Source organism: Gracilinanus agilis, chromosome 2 (genome assembly GCF_016433145.1).
Source record: "Gracilinanus agilis isolate LMUSP501 chromosome 2, AgileGrace, whole genome shotgun sequence".
Lineage (NCBI taxonomy): Eukaryota > Metazoa > Chordata > Mammalia > Didelphimorphia > Didelphidae > Gracilinanus > Gracilinanus agilis.
Genome location: NC_058131.1, coordinates 458,324,561 through 458,348,297, shown reverse-complemented (window position 1 = coordinate 458,348,297; position 23,737 = coordinate 458,324,561). Strand labels below are relative to the sequence as shown.

At 39.4% G+C, this 23,737-nt stretch overlaps 1 protein-coding gene across 1 annotated transcript; it reads left to right on the top strand.

Moving 5' to 3' along the window:
• The first annotated feature begins 6,950 nt into the window (after positions 1-6,950).
• PLEK2 (pleckstrin 2) lies at positions 6,951-23,214 on the top strand. The gene is made up of 6 exons (XM_044659958.1): positions 6,951-6,998; positions 16,788-16,952; positions 21,246-21,427; positions 22,225-22,316; positions 22,683-22,870; positions 23,107-23,214. Exons 1-6 carry the CDS (start codon positions 6,951-6,953, stop codon positions 23,212-23,214), a joined length of 783 nt encoding a protein of 260 aa, XP_044515893.1.
• Positions 23,215-23,737: the final 523 nt, after the last annotated feature.

Sequence of the window (23,737 nt, the reverse complement as noted above, 5' to 3'; positions counted from 1 at the left end):
TTTGATTTGCATTTGATTCCAACAATTCTTTCTCTGAAAGTGGAGAGTATTGTCCCAGATCATTGCATTGCTGAGTTTTCACATTCACATTGCCAAGTTTTCAGTTAATCATTGTACATTTTTGCTGTTATTGTATACAATGTTCTGGTTCTGCTTATTTCACTCTGCATCAGTTCAAGTAGCTCTTTTCAGTTTTTTCTGAAATAATCCTGCCTATCATTTCTTATAGTACAATAGCATTTCATCACCAACAGGTACCACACTTTGTTCAGCCATTCCCCAATTGATAGATATCTCTCAATTTCCAATTCTTTGCAACCACAGAAAGAGCTGCTATAAATATTTTTGTATAAGTAGGTACTTTCCCCCTTTTTGTTTTCTCTTTAGGATAAAGACCCAGTAGTGGATCAAAGAGTTTTGTTCAATTTTATGGCCCTAGTTTTTATTTTGTTTAAATCCTTACCTTCTGTCTTAGAATTGATGCTAAATATTGGTTCCAAGGCAGAAGAGTGGTGAGGACTAGACAACTAGGTTTAAGTGACTTGCCCAGGGTCATACAGCTAGACATGTCTGAGGTCAGATTTGAATCCAAGATCTTCTGTCTCCAAGTCTGGCTCTCTATCCACTGAGCCACCTAACTGCCCCTTTTGGAACTTTTTGTCAGGGGAATGACACAGTCAGATGTAAATTAGTGAAACTTGGCAGTAGATAAATAGACAGTGTCTACATAGTACATAGATAGATAAATCTTTTTTAAAGTGCATACCATGTGCCAGATACTGTGCTAAGTGCTGGGATTATAAGTATAAGCAAAAAGAAACTGAAAAAATGTAGAGATGAGAATGAAGCTGGAAAAGATATCAGGAGGAATTATAGGTAGAGTTAAGATTGAAGTAAGTATGATTTGCCTGTATATTTCCTCAAATGGAGCTTCTGGGAAGAAACTAATTAATTGATTGGAGGAGGAAGCCAGGGGGTAGAAGTGTTGCTAGCCTGTGAAGCTGGAAATCATGGGGCTCAGCCAAGGGAGGAATATCACTTTGGCAGCAGTACAGGACCTGGATTGAAAAGGTGAGAGAGTCAAGACAGAGAGGCCAATTAAAAGGTTATTGGCAATAGTAGAGGCAAGAGGTGATAAAGCACTGAACCATATGAATGGGCCCCACTTCGTCTACTTCTCCAGGCAAAGAACCTTAAATGGAATGAAATAAATATCTGCCATGTATGGCTGATTAAAATAAAGGAATTCTTTCTCTCCCCTTTGCAAGAGATTGAGGCTGATCATGATTAAATGGGTTCAAGAAGTGTCACAAAGACCGGCAAAGTCTCCCTTTTGCTATCTTAGAGAGTTGTTTTGCTTTAAATAGAGAACACAGCCCAGAGATTATCTTGACTATTCTCACACTTTGGATGCCACTGAAACATTCTTTGTTTAGCTTCCTAGAATAAAAAGTAAGAAAAAAATTTTCAATTACATGTTGAAACAATTTTTACAATTGTTATCTAACATTGTGTGATCTAGATTCTCTTCTCTTCCCTCCTCCCCAAGAGAATAAAAAGTCTGGTTTAGGTCATAACAGTGTTGTTGTGAAGTATATATTTCTATATTCCTCATGCCATTAAAGAAAATACATATTGAACATACAAGAAAAAAACTCACAAGTAAAACATATGTTTTGATCTGCATTCAGATTTCAACAGTTCCTTCTATGGCTCTGGATGGCATTTTTCATCATGAGTCTCTTGGGGTAGTTTTGGAACCTTACATCACTGATAACAGCTTAGTCCTTCACTATTGACCATCATACAATATTTCTGTTACTATATACAGTGCTATCCTGGTTCTGTTCACTTCACTTTGAATCAGCTCATAAAAGTCTTTCCAGGTTTTTCTAAATTCATCCTGTTCATTTCTTATGGTGAAATAATATTCCATTACCATCACCTATACAACTTGTTCAGCCAGTCCCCAATTGATGGACATCCCAATCTTTGCCACCACAAAAAGAACTGCTAAAAGAGTTTTTGTACATATGTGTCCTTTTCCTTTTTCTTTGATCTCTTTGGGATACAGACCTAGCAATGATATTGCTGGAATAAAGGTTATGCAAATGATATGGTCTTAATGGAGTCTCAGGTGAATAGAGAATACATGCAGGTGTATACTGGAGCCAGTTCAAACCAGCTAGAAAGAATCTATTATTAAATGGGCAAGGGACATGAATAGGCAGTTTTCAGATAAAGAAATCAATAAACACATGAAAAAGTGTTCTAAATCTCTGATAATTAGAGAAATGCAAATCAAAACAATGCTGAGGTACCACCTCATGCCTAGCAGATTTGCCAATATGACAGTAAAGGAAAATAATAAATGTTGGAGGGGATGTGGCAAAATTGGGACACTAATGCATTGCTGATGGAGTTGTGAATTAACCCAGTCATTCTGGAAGGCAATATGGAATTATCACAAAGGGCTTTTAAAAATGTATACTCTTTGATCCAGCAATACCACTACTAGGTTTGTACCCCAAAGAGATAATAAGGAAAAATATATGTACAAAAATATTCATAGCCACAGTCTTTGTGGCAGCAAAAAATTGGAAAATGAAGGGTTACCCCTCAATTGGAGAATGGCTGAACAAATTGTGGTATATGATGGTGATGGAATACTATTGTGCTGTAAGGATTGATGATCTGAAGGATTTCTATATGACTTTGGAAAACCTCAATGAACTGCTGCAAAGTGAAATGAGCAGAACCAGGAGAACATTGTACACAGAAAGTAAAACATTGTGGAATAATCCCAATGTAATGGACTTTGCTACTTGTAGCAATGCAACAAGCAAGGACATTCCTGAAGGACTTATGTGAAAGAATGCTATACACATTGAAAGAAAGAACTCTGGGAGTAGAAATGCAATAGAAAAACCTCACTTATCACATGTATGTGTGTGAGTATGTGATTTGGGGTTTGGCTTTAAAAAATCACTCTATAGCAAAAACAAATAATATGGAACTAGGTATAAAGTGATAACATTTGTACAACCCAATGAAATTGCTTGTTGGCTCTGAGAAAGGGGAGGGAAGAGAGGAGGAAAAGAAAATGAATCATGTAAACATGGAAAAATATTCAAAAATTAAAATAAAAAAATAACATATGTAATAAATAAATAAATAATCTTTAAAAGAATCTGTTATTAAATTTCTGGTGTGAACATGCACACCTTGGAAAATGAAAAACCTCAATTTTTAGGGCTTGGGTTATTGTTTTGTTGGATTTCCAAACTTAAGAAAGTTATGAATAAATTGTTGACCCCAAAGATTAAAAGTATGTTGTCAGATACTGAGACTTAAAGATGATATAAAAACTATTAGTTAGTTATATGACCATGGGCAAATCAATTAACCCTCATTGCCTAGCCCCTGTCACTCTTCTGCCTTGGAACCAATGCATAGTACTGATTCCAAGATGGAAAGTAAGAGTTTTTAAAAGAACAAAATAGACTAATTAAAAAAAAAAATTTTTTTAACCCTTACCTTCTATCTTGGAGTCAATACTGTGTATTGGCTCCAAGGCAGAAGAGTGGTAAGGGTAGGCAATGGGGGTCAAGTGACTTGCCCAGGGTCACACAGCTGGGAAGTGTCTGAGGCCAGATTTGAAACTAGGACCTCCTTTCTCTAGGCTTGGCTCTCAATCCACTGAGCTACCCAGCTGCCCCTAATTCAAAATTTTAAATACTTCAGGATATATATTCATGTCCAAATTATGAAAGCCAAGAATGTTGTAATATACTTTGAAAAAATGGGAAACAACTTGGAACAAACATGGATTCATGGTTCTAAGACTTTTGAGTTTTTCTTACATTATTTCTAGGGAAGAAGAAGGCATCCATGTTTCTGAAGAAAGACCTTACTAGCAAAAGAATTGATAAGATTGGAGATTTATCAATAGTCTGTCCTTAGAGTGAAGTAGAAAGCCTCTTGCCTCAAAACATTCAGTAATAGGGGACTGGCAAATGAGGGGTCTGCCCTGGGAGTATACATGGGGGTCCCATTTGAATATTTTGTGAATCTGCTTCTAGATATTTATGATGATATGGAATGGAGGACCCTAACTCTCTACTTCAGAGCATATATATAAGCAGCTATCTTTGACTAGTTGTAGTCCACTTATTACATGGTGATGAAAAAGTCTTTCATGTTATCAAAAGTATCTTCAGTGGTAAAGTGAAGTGAAGCCTCAAAGATGAACTTCCCTTCAGGGCCAGGCGCAAGGAAAACTAAAGAGATTCTTGTTTAAGAAAAATAAACTATTTATTTAAAATATATATAAGAGTAAAAGGATTTTGAATTCTAAGGAATTCTAACTCCACCCAAATAAACTCCCAGGTTCCACAAGGAACCACTTTTCCTGGGTTCACAGGCTACGCTAATCCTCACTGATCTAACAAAATTTTATGCTATCCTAACTAAAACTACCATTATAATTCTTAACTTTGCCTTCAAGTTATAAAGATAACTAAGACTAGCTTGTTGAGTCTCAACAAGAATCAAGTTAGGACTCTGAGCATTAACAGACTCCAAACCAAAGACTAGGTTTTCTTTGGTCTTTTCAGAGCTTAACCAATATATACACAATAACAGATAAATGAAGAGTGTTTACCAAGTTGGAAAAGAAAACACTCCACTCCTTCAAGTCTTTCACTCAGACAGAGATAGAGAGAGGCAAAGATGTTACCTTCTCTAGCCCTGAGAGAAAAGTCAACTGCCAGAAGCCAACTGCCACAATGCCCCACCCAGAGTGTGTAACAGTCATAGAATAAACTGCCAACAGTTGAAATTAACACTCTCTCAGCTCTGTTTGAAACTCCAATTCTTCCTCAAGCCAACTTCTCTACTTCTTATCTCTAAACTAATAAAACAATACTTATTTTCTAATATTATCTTTATAGTTGGCAATTGAGTAGGAATTGAGCATTCAAAAGTCATTAGCAGGCCAAACAGGTCTCCATTCCTCCCTTCCCTTCCCCAGAAGCATTTAACAGAGAAGGACAAATGCTGTAAGTCTCCAGGTAGAAGGAGAGACCTTGAGCGCTTATCTCTTTACCTACTGTTGCACCTGTGGATGTTGTTTCTCTTCTCTCCTATTCTTAGGCAAGGGAATACTGGAAACATAATAAAGCAGGTCACAACCTTCTGGACTTTGAAAGTTACTGGGCCCATTTCCAAGCATCCACCTGGGTCTCCTGTGCATGCTTCCAGGACTGAGCTTTCATTGGCCAGTCCTCATTCGCAATACTTTCTGAAGCAACTTGGCCTAGTAGATAAAATAGTGGACTTGAGTCAGAAAGAACCAGGGTTGATTGCAAAGAAAAAATCACACCTTTGATCCTCAAGTTCCAGTCTGTAAAATGGAGATAATAATAGCACCTACCTTGAAGGGTTGTTCTGAAGATCAAATAATATAATAAAAGCGAAACACTTTGTAAACCTTAAAGAGCCATATTAATTTAAGCTATATTGATGGAATATTATAGTCCTGCCTCTGACACATACTGGCTATAGGATCCTGGGCATGATTTGCTCTTATTCCTTCAGTGCCCCAAGGCAATTAATTATCTCACTGAGAGTTCCCTACATCATGCAATCACAGTTCTGGTCCTAACCCATTCTATGAATTAAATATAAATTCCTTGAGGAGAGAAATTCTTTCATACTGTTTTGTACCTTCAGTGCCTCCTGATACTCTGGAAGACAGCAAGTCCTTAATAAATGCTTGTTGGTTGATTATTGCTATTTACTTATTAGCTTTATTTTATAGATATATATTATATTAAAACACAGTTATATTTTATATTATGATATATTTATAGAATATGTAGATATATTTTGTTATCTTTATATAATATATATCTATTTTATAGTTTTTATAAAATATAGATACATTTATATTATACTTATATAGATATGTTTTTATATTATATTTATATAATGTATTTTAAAATATTATATAACCTGCTATGAAGTGAGGGGGTTAGACCGTATGATTTCTTCTAGCTCTAAATCCTTGGGAAATAATTAAAAGCACAAGTCACCAGGTATTCTCAGTTTCTAACAATCTCTGCTTATCCCAGTTGGTATTCAAATAGGTACTTTTGGGGTATATGTAATATAAACAAGATTTGAACCTAGGGGTTTTGACTGCAAATATAGTATATTCTTTCTACTATACCACAAAATCCAGTTAGATCGCGTTCACAACTTACCCAGCAAGCCATTTCTTGTACTAAAGAGTAAAAAAAGCCAGGGAAAGGAGGGACGTGAAGCAGTTCAGAGAATGGAATCTCTGTTAAAGGAGGCTGACAGTATATGCATCATATTCTTCCCATAGTTTTTCCCATCTGCTATGCAGTAGTACTCTGTAGAGGAAATGGGCTGTATCTCAAAATTCAACAATGCAGGTTTGGGGAATCCTTGCACTTCAAGGAAATCTAATTTGATCTGGTGAGCAGCCTTCCAGTTGTGGGGAAGGACTCTCACTTCCCAACCTGCAAGGCTCTCTCCCTTGAGTGGCTTAAGTACCCAAACAGACGGGTAGAAGAAAAATCAAAGTCCAAGAAATCCTGCCCTAAGGGAGTGAGGGACTGGCACCAGCCAGGAAGGCGGTTTTTGTTGTTGTTGTTTGTTTTTTTCAGGGGAAGTTCCTTGGAAGCAACCCCGAATAAATCATCTACTTACTAATACAGAGCCTGAGTCACAAAAGGGGAAAGGCAGGAAGGAGAGCCAGGAGCTGCCTGGAACTTCCGAGAAGAAGGTGGCGGGATCGCGGGAGGGGGGAGAAGAAGGAAGTCTGGCTGTGTAGGTGAGGTCTTTGAGTAGCAGAGGGTGGAGTCCTTTTCACTGCTGGCTTCTCCTCCCTACGGTACACGCAGTAGCTCGTCTTTGCGAGGATGGAGCAAGAAGGTGGAGTGCTAAAGGAAGGCTTCCTGGTGAAAAGGGTGAGTTAATGTCTACCTGCGGGCTAACTCTCCCGACTTTTCCTTCCAGGGATTTTTTTCCCAGACGGATAACAATTACGTTACAGGTAGATGGCCAGACCTAGTTCCTTGCCTCTTCTGCTCAGTCCCTGAGACCCCTTTTCACATCCCTTTAAAGAACGTTGGACCATGCGCCATCCTTCCAGTCCCGCGGTGCCTCTCTCTTTGGTCCTGACCCGCAACTTCCCATCAGGATTAGCAGGCAGACAAGCAATGTGACAAGCGTTCTTCCAATTTAACTGAATTCAAAAGAGCAATACTACTGGGCTGGTCCCGGAACTTTGGCAGGCTATATAGGTGTGGTCTGTGAAAAGGGGTGTGAAAAAGAACGGAGTGGAGGGGGTGGGCTGGAAATTACCCAGATTGTCCAGAAGAGGACAACCCGCTGCAAGCCGCAAGTCCAGAATAGAGACAATATTAGGCGGCAATATCAAGAGTGAAAGAATCCAGTGAAGAACTTTTTTTAAACTGATTCAAAGTGTCCCAAACTAAAATTTTGTTAATGTTGCTAATAACTGGCATTTATAAAGAGCCTTGTTCATTCCTGTCCAAGTCTTTGTAACTCAAGCTATTCAGGGTGTTTTCTTGGCCCGGACGTTGGAGTGGCTTGCCATTTCCTTTTCCCATGCATACTTTTGTGGGAGGATTGGGGAGGTTAAGTGACTTGCCCGGGGTCATACAGTCAGGAAATTGTTGAGATTGGATTTGAACTCAGGTTTTCCTGACTCCAGGGCCAGTGCTCTTAATCACTGAGCCCTATAAAGGGCTTTAAGGTTTGCAAAGGGCTTTACAAATATTATCTCACTGGAGTTCCATACCATCTCCATGAATAAGGGAGGAAACAGCGGTTTACAAAATATTTCACATTCATTATCTCATTTGGTTCTCACTACAACCCTGGCAGTTGGTGCTGCTCTCACCCCCACTTAATGGTGCAGTAGATAGAATATTGGACCTGGAGTCAGGAAGACCCAAGTTCAAATTTTAACTCAGACATCTACTAGCTGTTTGGCACTAGCCAAGTCACTTAATTTGTCTAATTCAGTTTTTTCATTGGTAAAATGAGGCTAACAATAATAACACCTGCCTCCAGGGGTGTTGTGAGGATAAAATGAGATATTTGTAAAGCAGGTTACAAACCTTTTTGTCATTTGTTCAGTCGTTTTTAGTTGTGTCTGATTCTTTGTGATCCTATTTGAGGTTTTCTTGGCAAAGATATTGGACTGTTTTGCCATTTTATTCTCTAGATCATTTGACAGATGAAGAAACTGAGGCAAATAGGGTAAGTGACTTGCCCGGAGTCATGTATCTAGTAAATATTTAAGACAGGATTTTAATTTAGAGAATCGATTATTAGCTATTATTTTATACAATCTTATTGTATAAAATATTTATCATTTATTTCATTATTTTATACATTGTATAATGTTTATTATGTGGGAGGGTATTATTACTATTTACTTAAGTGGGAGGAACTAAATGAGGGCTAAATGAAGCTATGCTAGGACCAAGGATCAGACAGAAGTGTGACTACATTTGCTTGACTGAATTGGAATGATAAAGATAAGTTTGTTGCTTCCAAACTTATCAAAGCTCAACTAGGAGAACCAACTAATGGCCAATTTCTCTGGTTTCTCTGTGGCTCATGAGAGTCCTGTGATGGACTGGAGACTTGCTAGGAGCAGTGTTAGGGGACCCTGGAGGAGTTTCTAGAAGGAGAACAAAATTTATAGGGAAGAAAAACTCAGTAGGGGCACAGTGGATAGAGCACCAGACCTGGAGTCAGGAAGACATCCTACTGAGTTCTAAACTGGCCTCAGACACTAGCTGTGTGACATAAGATAAGTCACTTAACCCTGTTTCCCTCAGCTCTCTCCTCTTTAAAATGAGCTTGAGAAGGAAATGGCAAGCCAATCCAGGATCTCTGCCAAGAAAACTACAAATGGGGACACAAGGAATTGGATATGACTGAAAAACAACTGAACACACAAATTCATTCAGTGTGGGGTGTGTGACTTTAATTCTAGATTTATAGAATTAGAGCTGAAAGGGCCTGTGGTGGGGAGAATCATCTGATCTGATCCCCTCCTTTTACAGATGAGGAAACTGAGTCAGAGGTTAAGTGGTTTGCCCAAGGTCACACAGTAATGAGGAGAAATGAAAGTCAAATTTAGGCCTTTGCTTCAAAAGTCAGAATGTTGTCAAAAAACAGAAAAAAAACTACTATAGCTCATGAGAGTGGGAGATCAAAAGGGTTCGTTTTAGGTCTGTCTTTGTGGACTGCTTTTTCCTAAAGAGGCTCTTATTCTGTATGGGATTTCCAATCAGAGAGCAGGGTTCAAAACCTCAATCTGCTACTTGTTACCTCTGTGAATTATTTCTTTAACTTCTCTGGGTCTCAGATTCCTGTAAGATGAAGAAATTAGCCTAAATGATCTTCAAGGTTCCTCCAAGCTCTGAGTCCTAGGAGCCTACAATTCATTTTACTCATAGAAGACCTAAAGGAAAGAGGCAAAAGTGCTTATCTTTCTAGAAAAATGGGCAGCTAGATGGCATAAAGCACGGCCCTGGAGTCAGGAAGACTCATCTTCCTGAGTTCACATCTGGCCTCAGACACTTACTAGCTGGGTGACTCTGGCGCAATAACTCAATTAACCCTGTTTTCTTAGTTTCCTCATCTATAAAGTGAGCTGGAGAAGGAAAGGGCAAACCACTGTAGTTATCTCTGCCAAGAAAACCCCAAATAGGCCAATGAAGAAATAGTTGAACAACAACAAAAAAGTTCTTTCACTTTAAGCTACCTGGATGGGCCTTTCCTAAAGAAGCTAGTAATCTCTCCACTCTCCTGCTCAGGAAGCTACAGTGGCTTCTTTGTTCCTCCAAGATAAAACAGAAATTCTTCTGCTTGAATTCTAAAACCCTTCACAATGTGGCTCTAACCCACTTTTCCAGGCTTACTGCCATTACTCTCCTTCATGTGCTACTTGCATTTCTCTGACATGATATTCCATCGCTCTTTACCATGCCCCTCCATGCCTACAAGATGTTCCTTCCTTACCTGCCCCTTATAGATTCCCTAATTTCCATCAAAATGCAACCTAAGGGCAGCTGGATAGCTCAGTGGATTGAGAGTCAGGCCTAGAGAAGGGAGGTCCTAGGTTCAAATCCGGCCTCAGACACTTCCCAGCTGTGTGACCCTGGGCAAGTCACTTGACCCCCATGGCCCACCCTTACCACTCTTCCACCTAGGAGCCAATACACAGAAGTCAAGGGTTTAAAAAAAAAATGCAACCTAAGGAGGCAGTTGGGTGGCTCAGTGGATTTAGAGGCAGATGTGGAGATGGGAAATATTGGGTCTCAAACATTTCCTAGCTGTGTAACCCTGGGCAAGTCACTTAACCCCCACTGCCTAGCCTTACAGCTCTTCTGCCTTGGAACCAATACAAAGTATTGATTCTAAAACAGAAGGTAATGGTTTAAAAAAAAAAAAACAACCCTTAACCTAAGTGCCATCTTCTTCAAATGGCTAGGACTCTCTTCCACCTCAGAAATTTCTTTGTATCCTTTGTAGCTATATTTCCTGGTACATATTGTTTCTCCTCTTCTAGTATGTATGCTCTTTGAAGAATGATTCTATTTGGCTTTTGTATTTTTCAATCTCCAAATCTAGCACAGTGACCGGCATATGGCAGGCAATAAATAACATGTTTCTTGAATGAATCTAGTTTGAAGTTTGAAGTCAAGATGGTCCTAGCCTCTGAAGCCTTGAAATGAATTTTGTAGCTCTTCTGATGAGCCTCAGTCAAAAAAAAAATTGTCTTGGGTAATGTCATGCCTCTGCTTGAGACAGCTGGAATAGGAGCTCCTTTCTGCAGAATGAAACTTCTAGGGAAGGATGCCTTGGGTTGGGTGCCACAGGGCAGCAAGCAGCTCTCTAGCCTCGTAATCCCATTGGCAAAGTAAAGGGGGCCGAGTCTGCCTGCTTCCTGCTTCCTACCTCCTCCCTGCCCCTTCCTCTCCATCCTCAGTCTCACTCTTTCCTTTGAAGCAGCCCTCTAAAGTCCTTCGGGAAGGTTACCAGACAGCTCATTGTGGTTGTGAGGGTGGCATCTTCAAGAAGGACATTTCATTGTTCCCATTAGTTTTTTGGTTGATTCTCAGAGGTTCTTTATATCTACGGTCATATCATCTGCAAAGAGAGATAGTTTTGTTTCCTCGTTGCCTATTCTAATTCCTTCAGCTTCTTTATCTGCCCTTATTGCTATCTCTAGCATTTCTAGTACAGTATTAAATAGTAGTAGTGATAATGGGCTTCACCTCTGATTTTATTGAGAAGGGTTCTAGTTTGTCCCGATTACAGATGATGCTTATTGATGGATGCCTTTTATCGCTTTAAGGAAAGCCCCTTTTATTCTAAAGTTTTCTAGTGTTTTTTATAAGGAATGGGTGTTGTATTTTTGACAAAAGGCTTTTTCTGCATCTCTTGAGATAATCATTTGGTTTCTGTTGGGTTTGTAATTGATATGGTCAGTTATGCTGATAGTTTTCCTGTTATTGAACCATCCCTGCATTCCTGGTGATGGTTTTTGAAACTTGTGATAGATATAATGCTGTAATCTCCTAACTAGTATTTTATTTAAACATTTTGCATTAATATTTATTAGGGATATTGATCTATAGTTTTATTTCTCTGTTTTAGCTCTTTGTGGTTTAGGTGTCAGTACCATATTTGTGTCATACAAAGACTTTAGAAGGATTCATTCCTCCCCTGTTTTTCCAAATAGTCTTTGTAGTGCTGGAATTAATTGTTCTTTGAAATTCTTTGACAGTTTGTTCAATTTCTTTTTCTGCGATGGGATTGTGTTCTATTTCCTCTTTTGTTAGTCTGGGTAGTTCATATTTTTGTAAATATTCATCTATTTCTCTTAGATTTATTGGCATATAATTGGGCAAAATAACTCCCAATAATTACTTTCTTCTTCATGGGTTGTGATTTCACCTTTTTCATTTTTGATACTGGTAATTCATTTCTAAGAAGGGCATTTCAAAGGATTTGCTCCCTAAAGTAGCAGTTGGTGTAGCTAAAGTAAGCCACCTGTGCCAGAGGTAAGGTTAAAAGAATGAAAACAGGCTGAGGCAGGAGAAGTCAGCCCAACCCAGAACAGACTTGTAATCACTGCTCTAGGCTATGAAGCTGGGGCCTCCTCCCCTTAATTTTTGCCTAGACTTGGTAGGTAGGGGCCAGTGGTAGATAAGATTTGAAAAGGAAAGTATCTGTTTTGCTCTGGAAAGACTACTCAGAAGCCCTAAATTCTGGTCCTGGCTAAATTGTGTGACCCTGAGCATATCATCTCTTGTTCCACAGCTGTGGCCCTTTCTTCTTCTCTTTGGTAAAATGAAAAGGTTGGACTAGATGATGGTTAAGAGTCCCTCTGGCTCTAAGGTTCCATAACCCTTAAACTCAGTATTAGGAGTTGGCTTCTTGCTCTCAGCCCAGCAACTGCAAATAAAGTTGCCTGTTTTGTTTTTATCCTATCTCCTTCCCAATGAAAGGACTTCTGGAAACCCTCTGGGTAACCTTTTCCTCCTGGTTAATTAGGATAACCTGAATACTTTGTCCATAAGATGATCCTAATTGAAGAGGGGAGTAGGGGGAGGAGGCAGCCTGGAGGGGTGGTATACTGGAGAGAAATGTAAACTAGGCCAATTAATATTTGTTAAATGAATGAATTCATTCAGTAGATATTTGGGAATGAATCATCAAAGTATTGTTTGTTTCACTGTTCAAGGGGGTTTGCCCCAAAAGCCCCCAACTTCCATTTTTCTTTTTTTTTCTATGTGTCTCTGATCACTAAGTTCCAACCTTAAATGTTGGGCTTCCTAAACTTAGTCCTTGAGTTTTCTTGAATCCCTGGGGTTAGAGACCAGCTGTACCCCTGCCCTACTTACCGCTTCCTCTTCTGCCATCACCACCATTGGGTTCTTCATTCTGCCATCTACCCTTTTTTCCTCATCTAGTGCTTGTACATTCCAGCCCACAAAAAGTACACTTTCTTGCATTTACAAGAAAATGAAGTACAAATTAAAAATACCCAGATAACGTAATCTGAAGTATGTGTGATGGAGGTGTGTGTATATATAAATATATATCTACACACATATATATATTTATATATATTTACATTTATTATTTTTTCTATATGAGTTCAGATAATTTTCTAGAGTGGTCAGCCCAATTCATATATCCTCTAGCAGTTTATTCATGTTCTTGTCTTCTTACAGTGCCTTCAGATATGGATTATTTTCCTTTTTAAAAAATTTTTTTTATCACTTTAATGGATGTGAGATAATACTCTAGCACATTAATAAGCCTTCTCTGTCTGTCTCTGCTCTAGCTTTCTTTGTGACTTTTTGTCTCAGTCTCGATCTCTGCTTCTTTGTCTCTGTCACTGTTTCTCTCTCTGTCTCTGCCTGTCTCTTATGTTTCTGTCACTCTGTCTCTGTCTGGCTCTGGCTCTCCCCTTCCTATATATCTATAATCCATTCCACCTCTAAGATTTCATGGCCAGTTGTTAGAAAAGAGTGTGGGTCCTGGCCCATCCTTACCCCAAGGCTAGCCCTATACAACCTGGTGACTCAAAATTGCTACTACTTTAAAGTCTTTTACACCTAAGACACCAAAGGCTTGTCCTAAGGCCACCTGAAGTGGGGGAAGACAAAGGAGGGTACTTTGTGAGGGTTGGAGTCACAAAAGAATCACAGAGGTCTTCAACTCTTGACCAAGGATATAAAGAATCCCAGAAACTGGGAGATTGGATTCTAGACCAATCCAATCCAATGAGAACTTATTAATGCTTACTCTAAACAATGCACTGTGGTAGGTACTGGGGATCAAAATAATAAATGAATGAATGATTGAATTAATGAACAAAAATTGTATTTAGTGCTTGCTATGTGCCAAATCCTGTGCTCAGCTCTGCTAAAGTGAGACAGCCCCAGACCTCAAGGAACTTACATTCTGGAAGGGAGAGATGTAATCAGATAAGCACACACAATTTGAAGAAGGAGAGAGCACTGATAACTAATGGTATCTAAAGCATCTCCTTCAGAAAGTGGAACATGAGTGGAGCTCTGAATGAAATTAGGGATTCTAAGAGGGGAAGGTGAGAAGGAAGGGTATTCCATGCATGGAGAATGGCCTATCCAAAAGCAGAGAGAGGAATCAGAATGACAGTTTCAGAGAATGGCAAGGAAAAAACCAAATGAACCTTTCTTTTCATGTATATGCATGTTTTAAAAAAAAAAAGACAAACCCTTACTTTCTGTCTTAGAATCAATATTATGTATTGGTTCTAAGACAGCAGAGCAACAAGGACTAGGCAATGGAGGTTAAATGACTTACACAGGGCCATAAAACTAGGAAGTGGTTGGTACCAGATTTGAACCCAGGACCTCCTATCTCTAGTTCTGGTTTTCAATCTAATGAGACACCTAGCTGCTCAATATGTGCTGTATATATTTAAAGGAAATTAAAATTGTACATAGTGTTAAAGAAATGATTAATGATCATAGATCACCAACCTATGATGATGTTCATGGATCCCAGAAAGCTAAGAGAAAAAAAAAAACCTTTAAAATATGGTTTGATTATGTAATATTCCTTATAGAGATTTATGTGGACTACTTGCCATTTGGTCTGATCATCAGGTAATGCTATAATTATTATATATTTTATTATATTTTGGATACAAATTGTTGGAAGTTTTATTTGATAACAGCATTTACCTCTGTTCTTGTATTCATGGTCTTCAAGATTTCAATATGACTTCAATATATCAATATATATTATATATGTATATATAATAATATCAATATATTCAATATTTTTCCACTCACATTTAAAAAATAACAACAGCCGGTACCATATCTCCTATTTCTTTTGTATCCTTCAATACCATTTAATAGAGTGCTTGAGCACTTTTGCTTGATACATAAATACATGCTTATCGAATTGAATGAGTGAATGAATGAGTCTGTAAGTGCCCACAGGGACTTTGACTCCAACAGGAACAAGCCTTTACCAGGCTTGAGCCCAACCAGAAGGTTATGTTCAGATCTGGGAAACAAGCCCAGACCTTGCTTTCTGGTATACCTTGAGGCTTGGCTGGGAACCAAACTCATTCTTTTTAGGTCTCTAAAAGGATACTCCTTCTTTCCATTGGCCTACTTAAGGTCAAGAATCCCTTTTTCCAACTAATTTTCTTGTTCAGTGGCCTCCAAGCAGTTGTTTGCTTGCAGGTTTGAATACTTTGGATACAAGATGGCTATCATGACCCATCTGCCATGAAGGCTTACCGTGTCTTCTGGCCCTACTCACAAAATGAAGGAAGACTGGTGGGGGCTTAGGACTTACACATTTTGCAAGGTTTGACTTATAAGAAGCCCAGAATTTTTTTTTCATTTTATTTATGTTATAATGATAATAACAGATAGTTTGGAGAAGCAGATAAATTTATTTGTTTTTATTTTAAATCCTTAACTTCTGTGTATTGGCTTCTAGGCAGAAGAGTGGTAGAGGGTAGACAATGGAGGTCAAGTGACTTGCCCAGGGTCACACAGCTGGGAAGTGTCTGAGGCCGGATTTGAACTTGGGACCTCCCGTCTCTAGGCCTGACTCTCAATCCACTGAGCTACCCAGCTGCCCCCTAAGAAGCCCAGAATTTTAAAATGTTTAAGATCTTTGTTTGAAGAGGTAGAGAGTACTCATCATTCAGGAAGATGAATGGAATCTTTTTGGTTTTAAACCCTTACCTTCCATTTAGAATCAATACTATATATTGGTTCCAAGACAAAAGAGCAGTAAGGACTAGGCAATGGGGGTTAAGTGATTTGCCCAGGGTCATATACCTAGGAAGTATCTGAGGTCATATTTGAACCCAGGACCTTCCATCTCTAGGCCTGGCTCTCAGTTCACTAAGCCACCCAATTGCCTCCACATGAAATGGAATCTTGAAAGAAACTAAGAATTGTAAGATTAAAAGTTAATATTGAAATACTCCAAGTATTATATTTTATAAGATTTATTGTTAATAACTTGAAATAAAGGAAAACAAAAGGACAAAAGTAAAAGCCTGAGTAAAGCCAGCTTTCCCAGCTGCCCATGGGAAAAAGAGAGAGCCAGAGTTCCACCAACTATATACAAACAAGCACACAAGATGGGGATGAATGAGGAAATGGATGCTGGAAGATGTAGTTCAAGGGTTCAAGATTTTCTAATTACACAGGACCGTAATGGGGGGAGGTAAGAAGTGAAGGCTTTCCAGGCAGAGAGAGAAGAAATGGGCAAAAAACCTCAAGACGAGTGCCAAAGCCAGAAGCATAAGCTCATGGGACTTAGAGCCGGAAGGGACCTTAGAAGTGATTTAATTCCAAACCTTCATTTGACAGATGAGGAAATTGAGACCTAAGACAACTGAGTCTCTATTAAATGCATGACAGAAAGAGTGATCCAACAAATGTATGTGTTCATTTCTCTCTGGTTGGAAAAGGATTTTAGGGCTACAACACAACCCTTTTTTTTTTTTTTTTTTAGAGGAGGGGCCAGGGAACATGCCAAGGCCAGTTACTACTTGTCCAACAGGCACACTTACCTGAACTCAGCTTGGCTTGATATCTTGAGGGAGGAGGTGGATGCCTTTCTAAGCTAGTATGCTACCTGGTTTTTGACATGGAATTTCCATTTGCCTACAGGGTCACATTGTTCACAACTGGAAGGTGAGATGGTTTGTATTGAGACAGAATACACTGCTGTATTATAAGCTTGCAGGGGGAAGGAAAGAGACTTCTCCTAAAGGCCAGATCCTCTTGGATGGCTGTACCATCACGTGTCCCTGCCTGGAGTATGAGAGTAGACCGGTAGGTGGAAAAGTTCTTACATTTTTCATTTTAAGAAAACAGAAAAGAAAGCCAATGGGATGAAAGTCTCCCGTCTATCCTCCTTTTAGTGCTTTCTCTTCTCTACTCACTCCCAGACTCCCACCACCATGGCCCATTTTGGTCTGTTCTTATTAAAGTCAATCTGATGTTTTGATATGACCATTCTAGGATGTGTTCACCATTTTATTACTATTTATAGTAGTGTTGTTGTTCATTCATTTTAGACTCTTCATGAACTGTGTAAATAGAATTTGGGGTTTTCTTGGCAAACATACTAGTTTGCTATTTCCTTCTCCAGCTCATTTTATGGATGAGGAAACTGAGACAAACAGGGGCTAAGAAACTTGCTCAGAGTCACACAGTTAGGAAGTACCTGAGGCCAGATTTGAACTCAAGAAGATGAGTCGTCCTGACTCCAAGCCCGGCATTCTATCCACTGTGCCACAGTCATAGTAGTAGTAGAATAATCATATTAACTCACACTTTTTTTCCAGAATACTTTCCTCACAAAAACCCTCTGAGGGAGTTGTTATTATTATCATTTTTACAGATGTGAAAACTGAAAAGTGGTCACACAGTCAGAGAGTATCTGAATAAGAATTAAAAATCTAAGATTCCGAATTACAAATTGGACACTCTAACCACTGTGTAACATTGCCTTTTACCACTTTGGTGACTGACTTTTGACTTGTGCTAAGATCTGTCTCACTTAAAATCAGAGGCAGGCCACTACCCCCATACTAATAAAGTAACTGAATCAATGAATCAATCAATATTTTTCCTTATGTAATGGAATATGCTAGATATTAGGACTACAAAGTATAAGACGTTCCCTTTATGAAAGGAAGAAAACAAGCATTTAAGAGCCTACTTAATAACTGCTAATAATAAATATTATAATAAATAAATGAAATAATGCTTAATAAATAAAAAGTCAGTTACCATGCCCGAAGCTCTTCATAAATGTATTCTTTTATCCTTACAACAATCTTGGAGGTGAGTACTATTATTATCCCCCTTTTACAGTTGAGGAAACCAAGGATAGGCAGAGGTTAATTAGGTTAAGTAATTTGCCCACAAGTGTCTGAGGCTGGATTTGAACTCAGATCTCCAGATCTGATTCCAGGCCCAGCACTCCTTCCCCTGTATCTAACTATAAAACTGTCTTTTATATCTTAACATGAACAAAACAGGCATTTTATATCTTAATATGAATAAAACAGGCAGATGTAAGTGCTAGATGGAATTGAAAGGGGAAAGAAAGATAGGTTGAGAGGGAGCAGGGGTGAAGAGGGTGTTAGGTTTGGGATCCTGACAAGCAATAGAGGATAGAAGGAAGAAAATTTGGGAATGTGCCCTCATGAAGGGGTTCTCTAAATACAGAAGAAGTTTGCTCAGAAGCTTGCTCTTCTACACTCTTCCTGGATACACCCTCAACAAGTGGTCAGATAACCTTACTTGGAAAAAGCCTTTTGTTTTTAGCATCCATTGTAGAGGAAAAAGAATAGGGATAACATTATCATTTCACAGATTTAGGGTTAGAAGGTACCTGAGAGGTTATCTAGCCCTACCTCCATTTTTCTGATGGGAGAACAGTAGTTCAATAACTTGTTCAGAGTTCCATAGATAATAGAAGACAAAGAAGGTCTCTTGCCACTTTACTATATATTTCCTTCACAACTCCCCTAAACATTGCCTTTTATCTTATTTTGCTTTTTAAAAATTCAGATATTTTATTTTCCCAATTACATGTAATAACAATTTTCAACAGATGTTTTCTGAAATTATAAGATCAAAATTGTCTCCCACCCTGTCTTTCCTCCCCCTTCCTGGAGATGGTAAGCAATTTAATCTGGGTTATACATGTATTGTCGTGTCAAACATACTTCTATATTGGTCATTATTGTTAAGAGAATACTCATATAAAGCCAAAACCCCAAAATAAAACTGTAAATAAACTAAGTAGAAGATAGTATGTTTCAATACACATCTGACTTCAGCAGTTCTTTCTCCAGAACTGTATAGCATTCTTTGTCCTAAATTCTTCAGAATTGTCCCAGATCTTAGGATTGCTGAGAATAGCTAAGTCTCTCACAATTGATCAATCAAGAATACAATATTGCTGTTCTTGTGTCCAATGCTTTCCCAGTTCTGCTTCTTTCATTCTGCATCAGTTCATGTATATGTCTTCCCAGCTTCTCCTGAAATCATCCTGCTTATCATTTCTTATAGCACAACACACCAACTATATACCATAGTTTGTTCAGCCAGTCCTCAATTGATGGACATCCCCTCAGTTTCCAATTCTTTGCCACCACAAAAAGAGCATCTATATATATTTTTGAACAAGTAGGTTGTTTCCCCTTTTTTTATGATTTTTTTGGCATACAGACCCAGTAGAGATATACAGTTTTATTTTCCCTTGGGCAGAGTTCCAAATTGTCTTCCAAATAGTTAGATCTCAGTTAGAACTTACAATAGTTCACAGTTCACCAACAATGCATTAGTGTCCCAATTTTGCTACCTTCCCTGCAACATTTATCACTTTCCTTTACTATCATATTGACCAAGCTGAGAGGTGTGAGGTGATACCTGTTATAGGAATATAGGATACAAGGGAGATATATAGATGTATAATGATGGTGATGATGTGTATCTATCTATGATCTCCTTGGCTGCAGTTGGTGGGAGGAATACCTACTCCTGCCACCCTGACTGCTGCTGTAAGTTATCCCTTCTCTCTAACAGCTGACCAAGTAAGGACCCTTGAGAGGTTAGATAGATGGGTAACCTTTCCAGGTCCAACTTGGGGTTGGATAAATTAGTATTGGGCTATTGATCTGCCTTGGATAACATTCAGGATCTGACTGCATTTGACTCCCTTCCCAAGGGCCGTGATAGAAAGACCACTTAGGAAGGTACTTGTTGTTGAACACTCTTTTATCTATAAGTAGGGAAAGGATAACAAGGTCAAGGATTGGGGTTGGAAACCCTATTGATCTATTATCTTTTTTTTTTTTTTACTTTTTTTTTAAACCCTTAACTTTTGTGTATTGGCTTATAGATGGAAGAGTGGTAAGGGTGGGCAATGGGGGTCAAGTGACTTGCCCAGGGTCACACAGCTGGGAAGCGTCTGAGGTCGGATTTGAAACTAGGACCTCCCATCTCTAGGCCTGACTCTCAATCCACGGAGCTACCCAGCTGTCCCCCCTATTGATCTATTATCTATAGACTAATTAACAATCAGGTCTGGAGGCTATTGATCAGGTGGAGGCTGGAGATTTCACCTCTCCTCTATCTCCGGCCGGACCTGGCCACAGCTAAGCCAGAGAATAGGGAGGCTATTGCTGCAGATGTATTGATGGTTTTTATTCTCTCAGCTCTCTTATCACCAATGTCAGTGATTCACTAGCTCTCACAGTCTATCAGGAAATAGATTCAGGTTTATTCCTACCCTCTTCTTCTTAAACCACCCAGCAACCCTTCACCACCCTTCCAGCCACCCACTGCCCAGATTGAACCACCAAGGTTGACAGAAATCTGTGGTCTCCAGTTCTCAGCCTCTGAGTCCAGAGACTTCAGACACCAGAGACTTCTCAGTCCAGAGACTCTCAGTCCAGAGTTGTGAGGGGTATTCATAGGGTAAGGCCAACCAACGTTTGCCCCTGGCTCACGACACCTCGGAACATGCCATCCCTGTCAGTCAAGGTGGCATCCATCTCTTCCCAGATTATTGAATATAACATACCTCAGTGTTGTTATAATTTGTATTTCTCTAATCAAGAGGGATTTAGAACATTTTTTCATACTCATTGAAAACTTCTATTTTTTCATCTGAAAATTGCTTTAAATATTGCATTTTAAGAATCCTTAGTAAATGATTTAAGATTACTTTTGACCAGTGTCAAGAGATAACAAGTGAAGGTCACTTCATTTTTTTTTATCCTGTGACTACGATGAAGTCCTGAGTCTGCCTATCAGTACTATTGAAAGCCTAAGCAAGCTCAGGAGATAGGATAATGATTTATGGGTACTGAGAATGAGAATTCTAGACTTTTAGAAAATCATTATCCTGTATGACCTAAGATGCCAAGGGAGTTTGGTATCTAGTATCTGATTTAATTGGTCTCCGAGGCTTTTTAGATCTTTGGGCTTCTTTGTTCCATCCAGGTTGGATCCTAGAGGACATCCCAACCCATCTCAGCCCTTCCACTGTTTTGCATACACTTGTCAAGCTCCAAAATGATTAGATAGCTCTATCTCTTATCACAGCTTCTTATTAAACTGAGGACCAGAACATCCACAGACTACTTCTTGGAGGCCTGTTCCAGAGAAGAGAGAGATGCTTGGGCCTTTGAGATAACAGGTGCAATTCATGCCGGCCAGCCAGGAAAAGTCCAGCAGCTTCATATCATGAAAAATTCTTTCCAGCTCCCCTCTCACATCAGTCTTCAGTGAGTGTGATTCCTTCTTTCAATGTCTTGTCTTGAATTTATCACTATCTTCAGAGCTCTTAAGGGGGAGTGATTAATAACACCACATTTTTGTCATTCATTTTGTTTCAGTCATGCCCGACTCTTCATGGCCCTATTTGGGGTTTTCTTGGCAAAGATACCAAAATGATTTGTCATTTCATTTTCAAGCTCATCCTATAGAGGAGGAATTGAGGCAACAGGGTTAAGTGACTTGCCCAGAGTTGCTAGTGTCCGAGGCCAGATTTTAACTCGGGTCTGGCTCTTTCCACTGTACCACCTAGCTGCTTGATCCATAGTTCCTATTACCCTTCCAGGCATCAATCTTCCCATCTGTGTTCAATGGTTTTGTTTTATTTTTTCAATCCACAAGCCACATTTATTGTCTACCATATTCCAGGCACTGTGCTAAGTGCTGAAGATATGAAGGCAAGAGACAGTCCCTACTCTCAAGGAGCTCACAGTTTAATGAGAGAAAAAAACACGCAAAAGGCTATACATGGTTGAACAAGCTATAGGGCAGGATAAATTGTGTGTTAGGCTCAGAACTGTCTCCTGACCTTGCTGAGCCATCTTGATGCAGTGCCACAAATCCAAATATTATCAGTAGCCTTTGTTAGTAGTCATTCATAGATTAATAATCCATATATTAATAACCTGCTACCACCTAGATCACCTTTGGCCAAGTCTCTTTTGTCAGGCACCATTGCTGGATTGGTACATTTTGGCAAAGGGTCCCTTTGAACAAGAAACCAATTCCTTTCTCTTACATTGCATAGTGATATAATTGACAAGATGCACGACAGCAGCTGTGGAATACGCCCATCACCCAACATGGAACAGGGAAGCACCTACAAAAAGACCTTCCTGGGTATGCCCAAGGAGCTGGCCACTTGTAGGCTGGTGGGGGAGGGTGGGTTGGGCTCTAGAATAGAAAATATCTAGATAAATGGGAGTCAGGGGCTTACAGAGATAATGTGCCTCGACCTGCTTGAGTAGAGTTCAGAGTCCCCTGGCCCACTTGGCTGGCTTGAGATGGGATTTGCTGGCGAGCCGTTAGGTAGTAGGCTCTTTGTCACTGCAATGGGCAGTCTTTAAGTCTTCTCTAGGTTGTGCTATCAGGCAGTCTATTTTCATTTGGGACGAGACTAGCTGTTTTTATATTGTCAGCCTAGTTATGAAGGAAGGCAGTACTTTTTGCCGTAGTGAGATCTGACCTGTCCTCACTTTCCCCTAGGCTCTTCTCTGGTAGACTGGCTGATCTCCAGTCATTTTGCTGCTAGTCGGATTGAAGCTGTCACTCTTGCCTCCATGTTGATGGAGGAGAACTTCCTTAAGCCCATTGGAAACCGGAGCACTGAGGCTGTTCGCTCTGGGGATTTAGTGGAGCAGTTCCTAGATGATTCCACAGCCCTGTATATTTTTGTAAGTGGAGGCAAGACTTCCATTTCTGGTACCTTTCTTTCCACTGTCTTCTACTAGAGAGGCAAATCTGTGTTAGGAAGTTGGAGAGAATTGTCTAATGTGTGCTACACAAAGCTGTGGGAAGGGATGGATTTAATCACATGAACAACTTCATTCTGAGTTCTGATCTATTTCTGAATCAAGGAATTTAATTTCCCTGGAAGCCCAATTGTTGCTTCTTTCTTTATTTTCTGCAGACTGAAAGCTGTAAGAAGAAGACAAATTCAAAGGAAGAATTCAACTATAGCACCACTGAACTGAGTGGCACAGTGATTAAACAAGGCTATTTAGCCAAGCAGGTATAGCTAAATGGGTATCTTAGCTGGGCAGAAGAATACCATTCCGGCTAGAGTATCAGGGAGGGAAGGAAGAGTAAAGAGGCCAGGATAATGTCTTCCTATGGTATAGTCTGGATTGCACAGACAAAAATTCTAGCAACGGGAAATAAGTTAAAAAATATACTTCTGTTGAGAATTTCTTTGGGGGGAGGAAAGTTCTGGGCATGAGGTGTCATTGTTATAGAGAAATTCCCTCTTCCACCCATTTGGACCAAGAACTTATCTGTTACTTGGCCTTATTGTTTTCTGGAGCACTGAAATCACACAATTTGAACCCATGTCTTTTATAAAAACATCTAATATCAACGGAGAAGGCAGCCTTGTGAAGCAGTGGATAGAATGCTGGCTAGAGTCAGGAAGACTCATTTTCCTAAATTCAAATCTGGCCTCTGACACAAGCTGTGTAACCCTGGGCAAGTCACTCAATCCTGTTTGCCTCAGGTTCCTCATCTGCAAAACAAGCTGGAGAAGGAAATAACAAGCTGCTCTT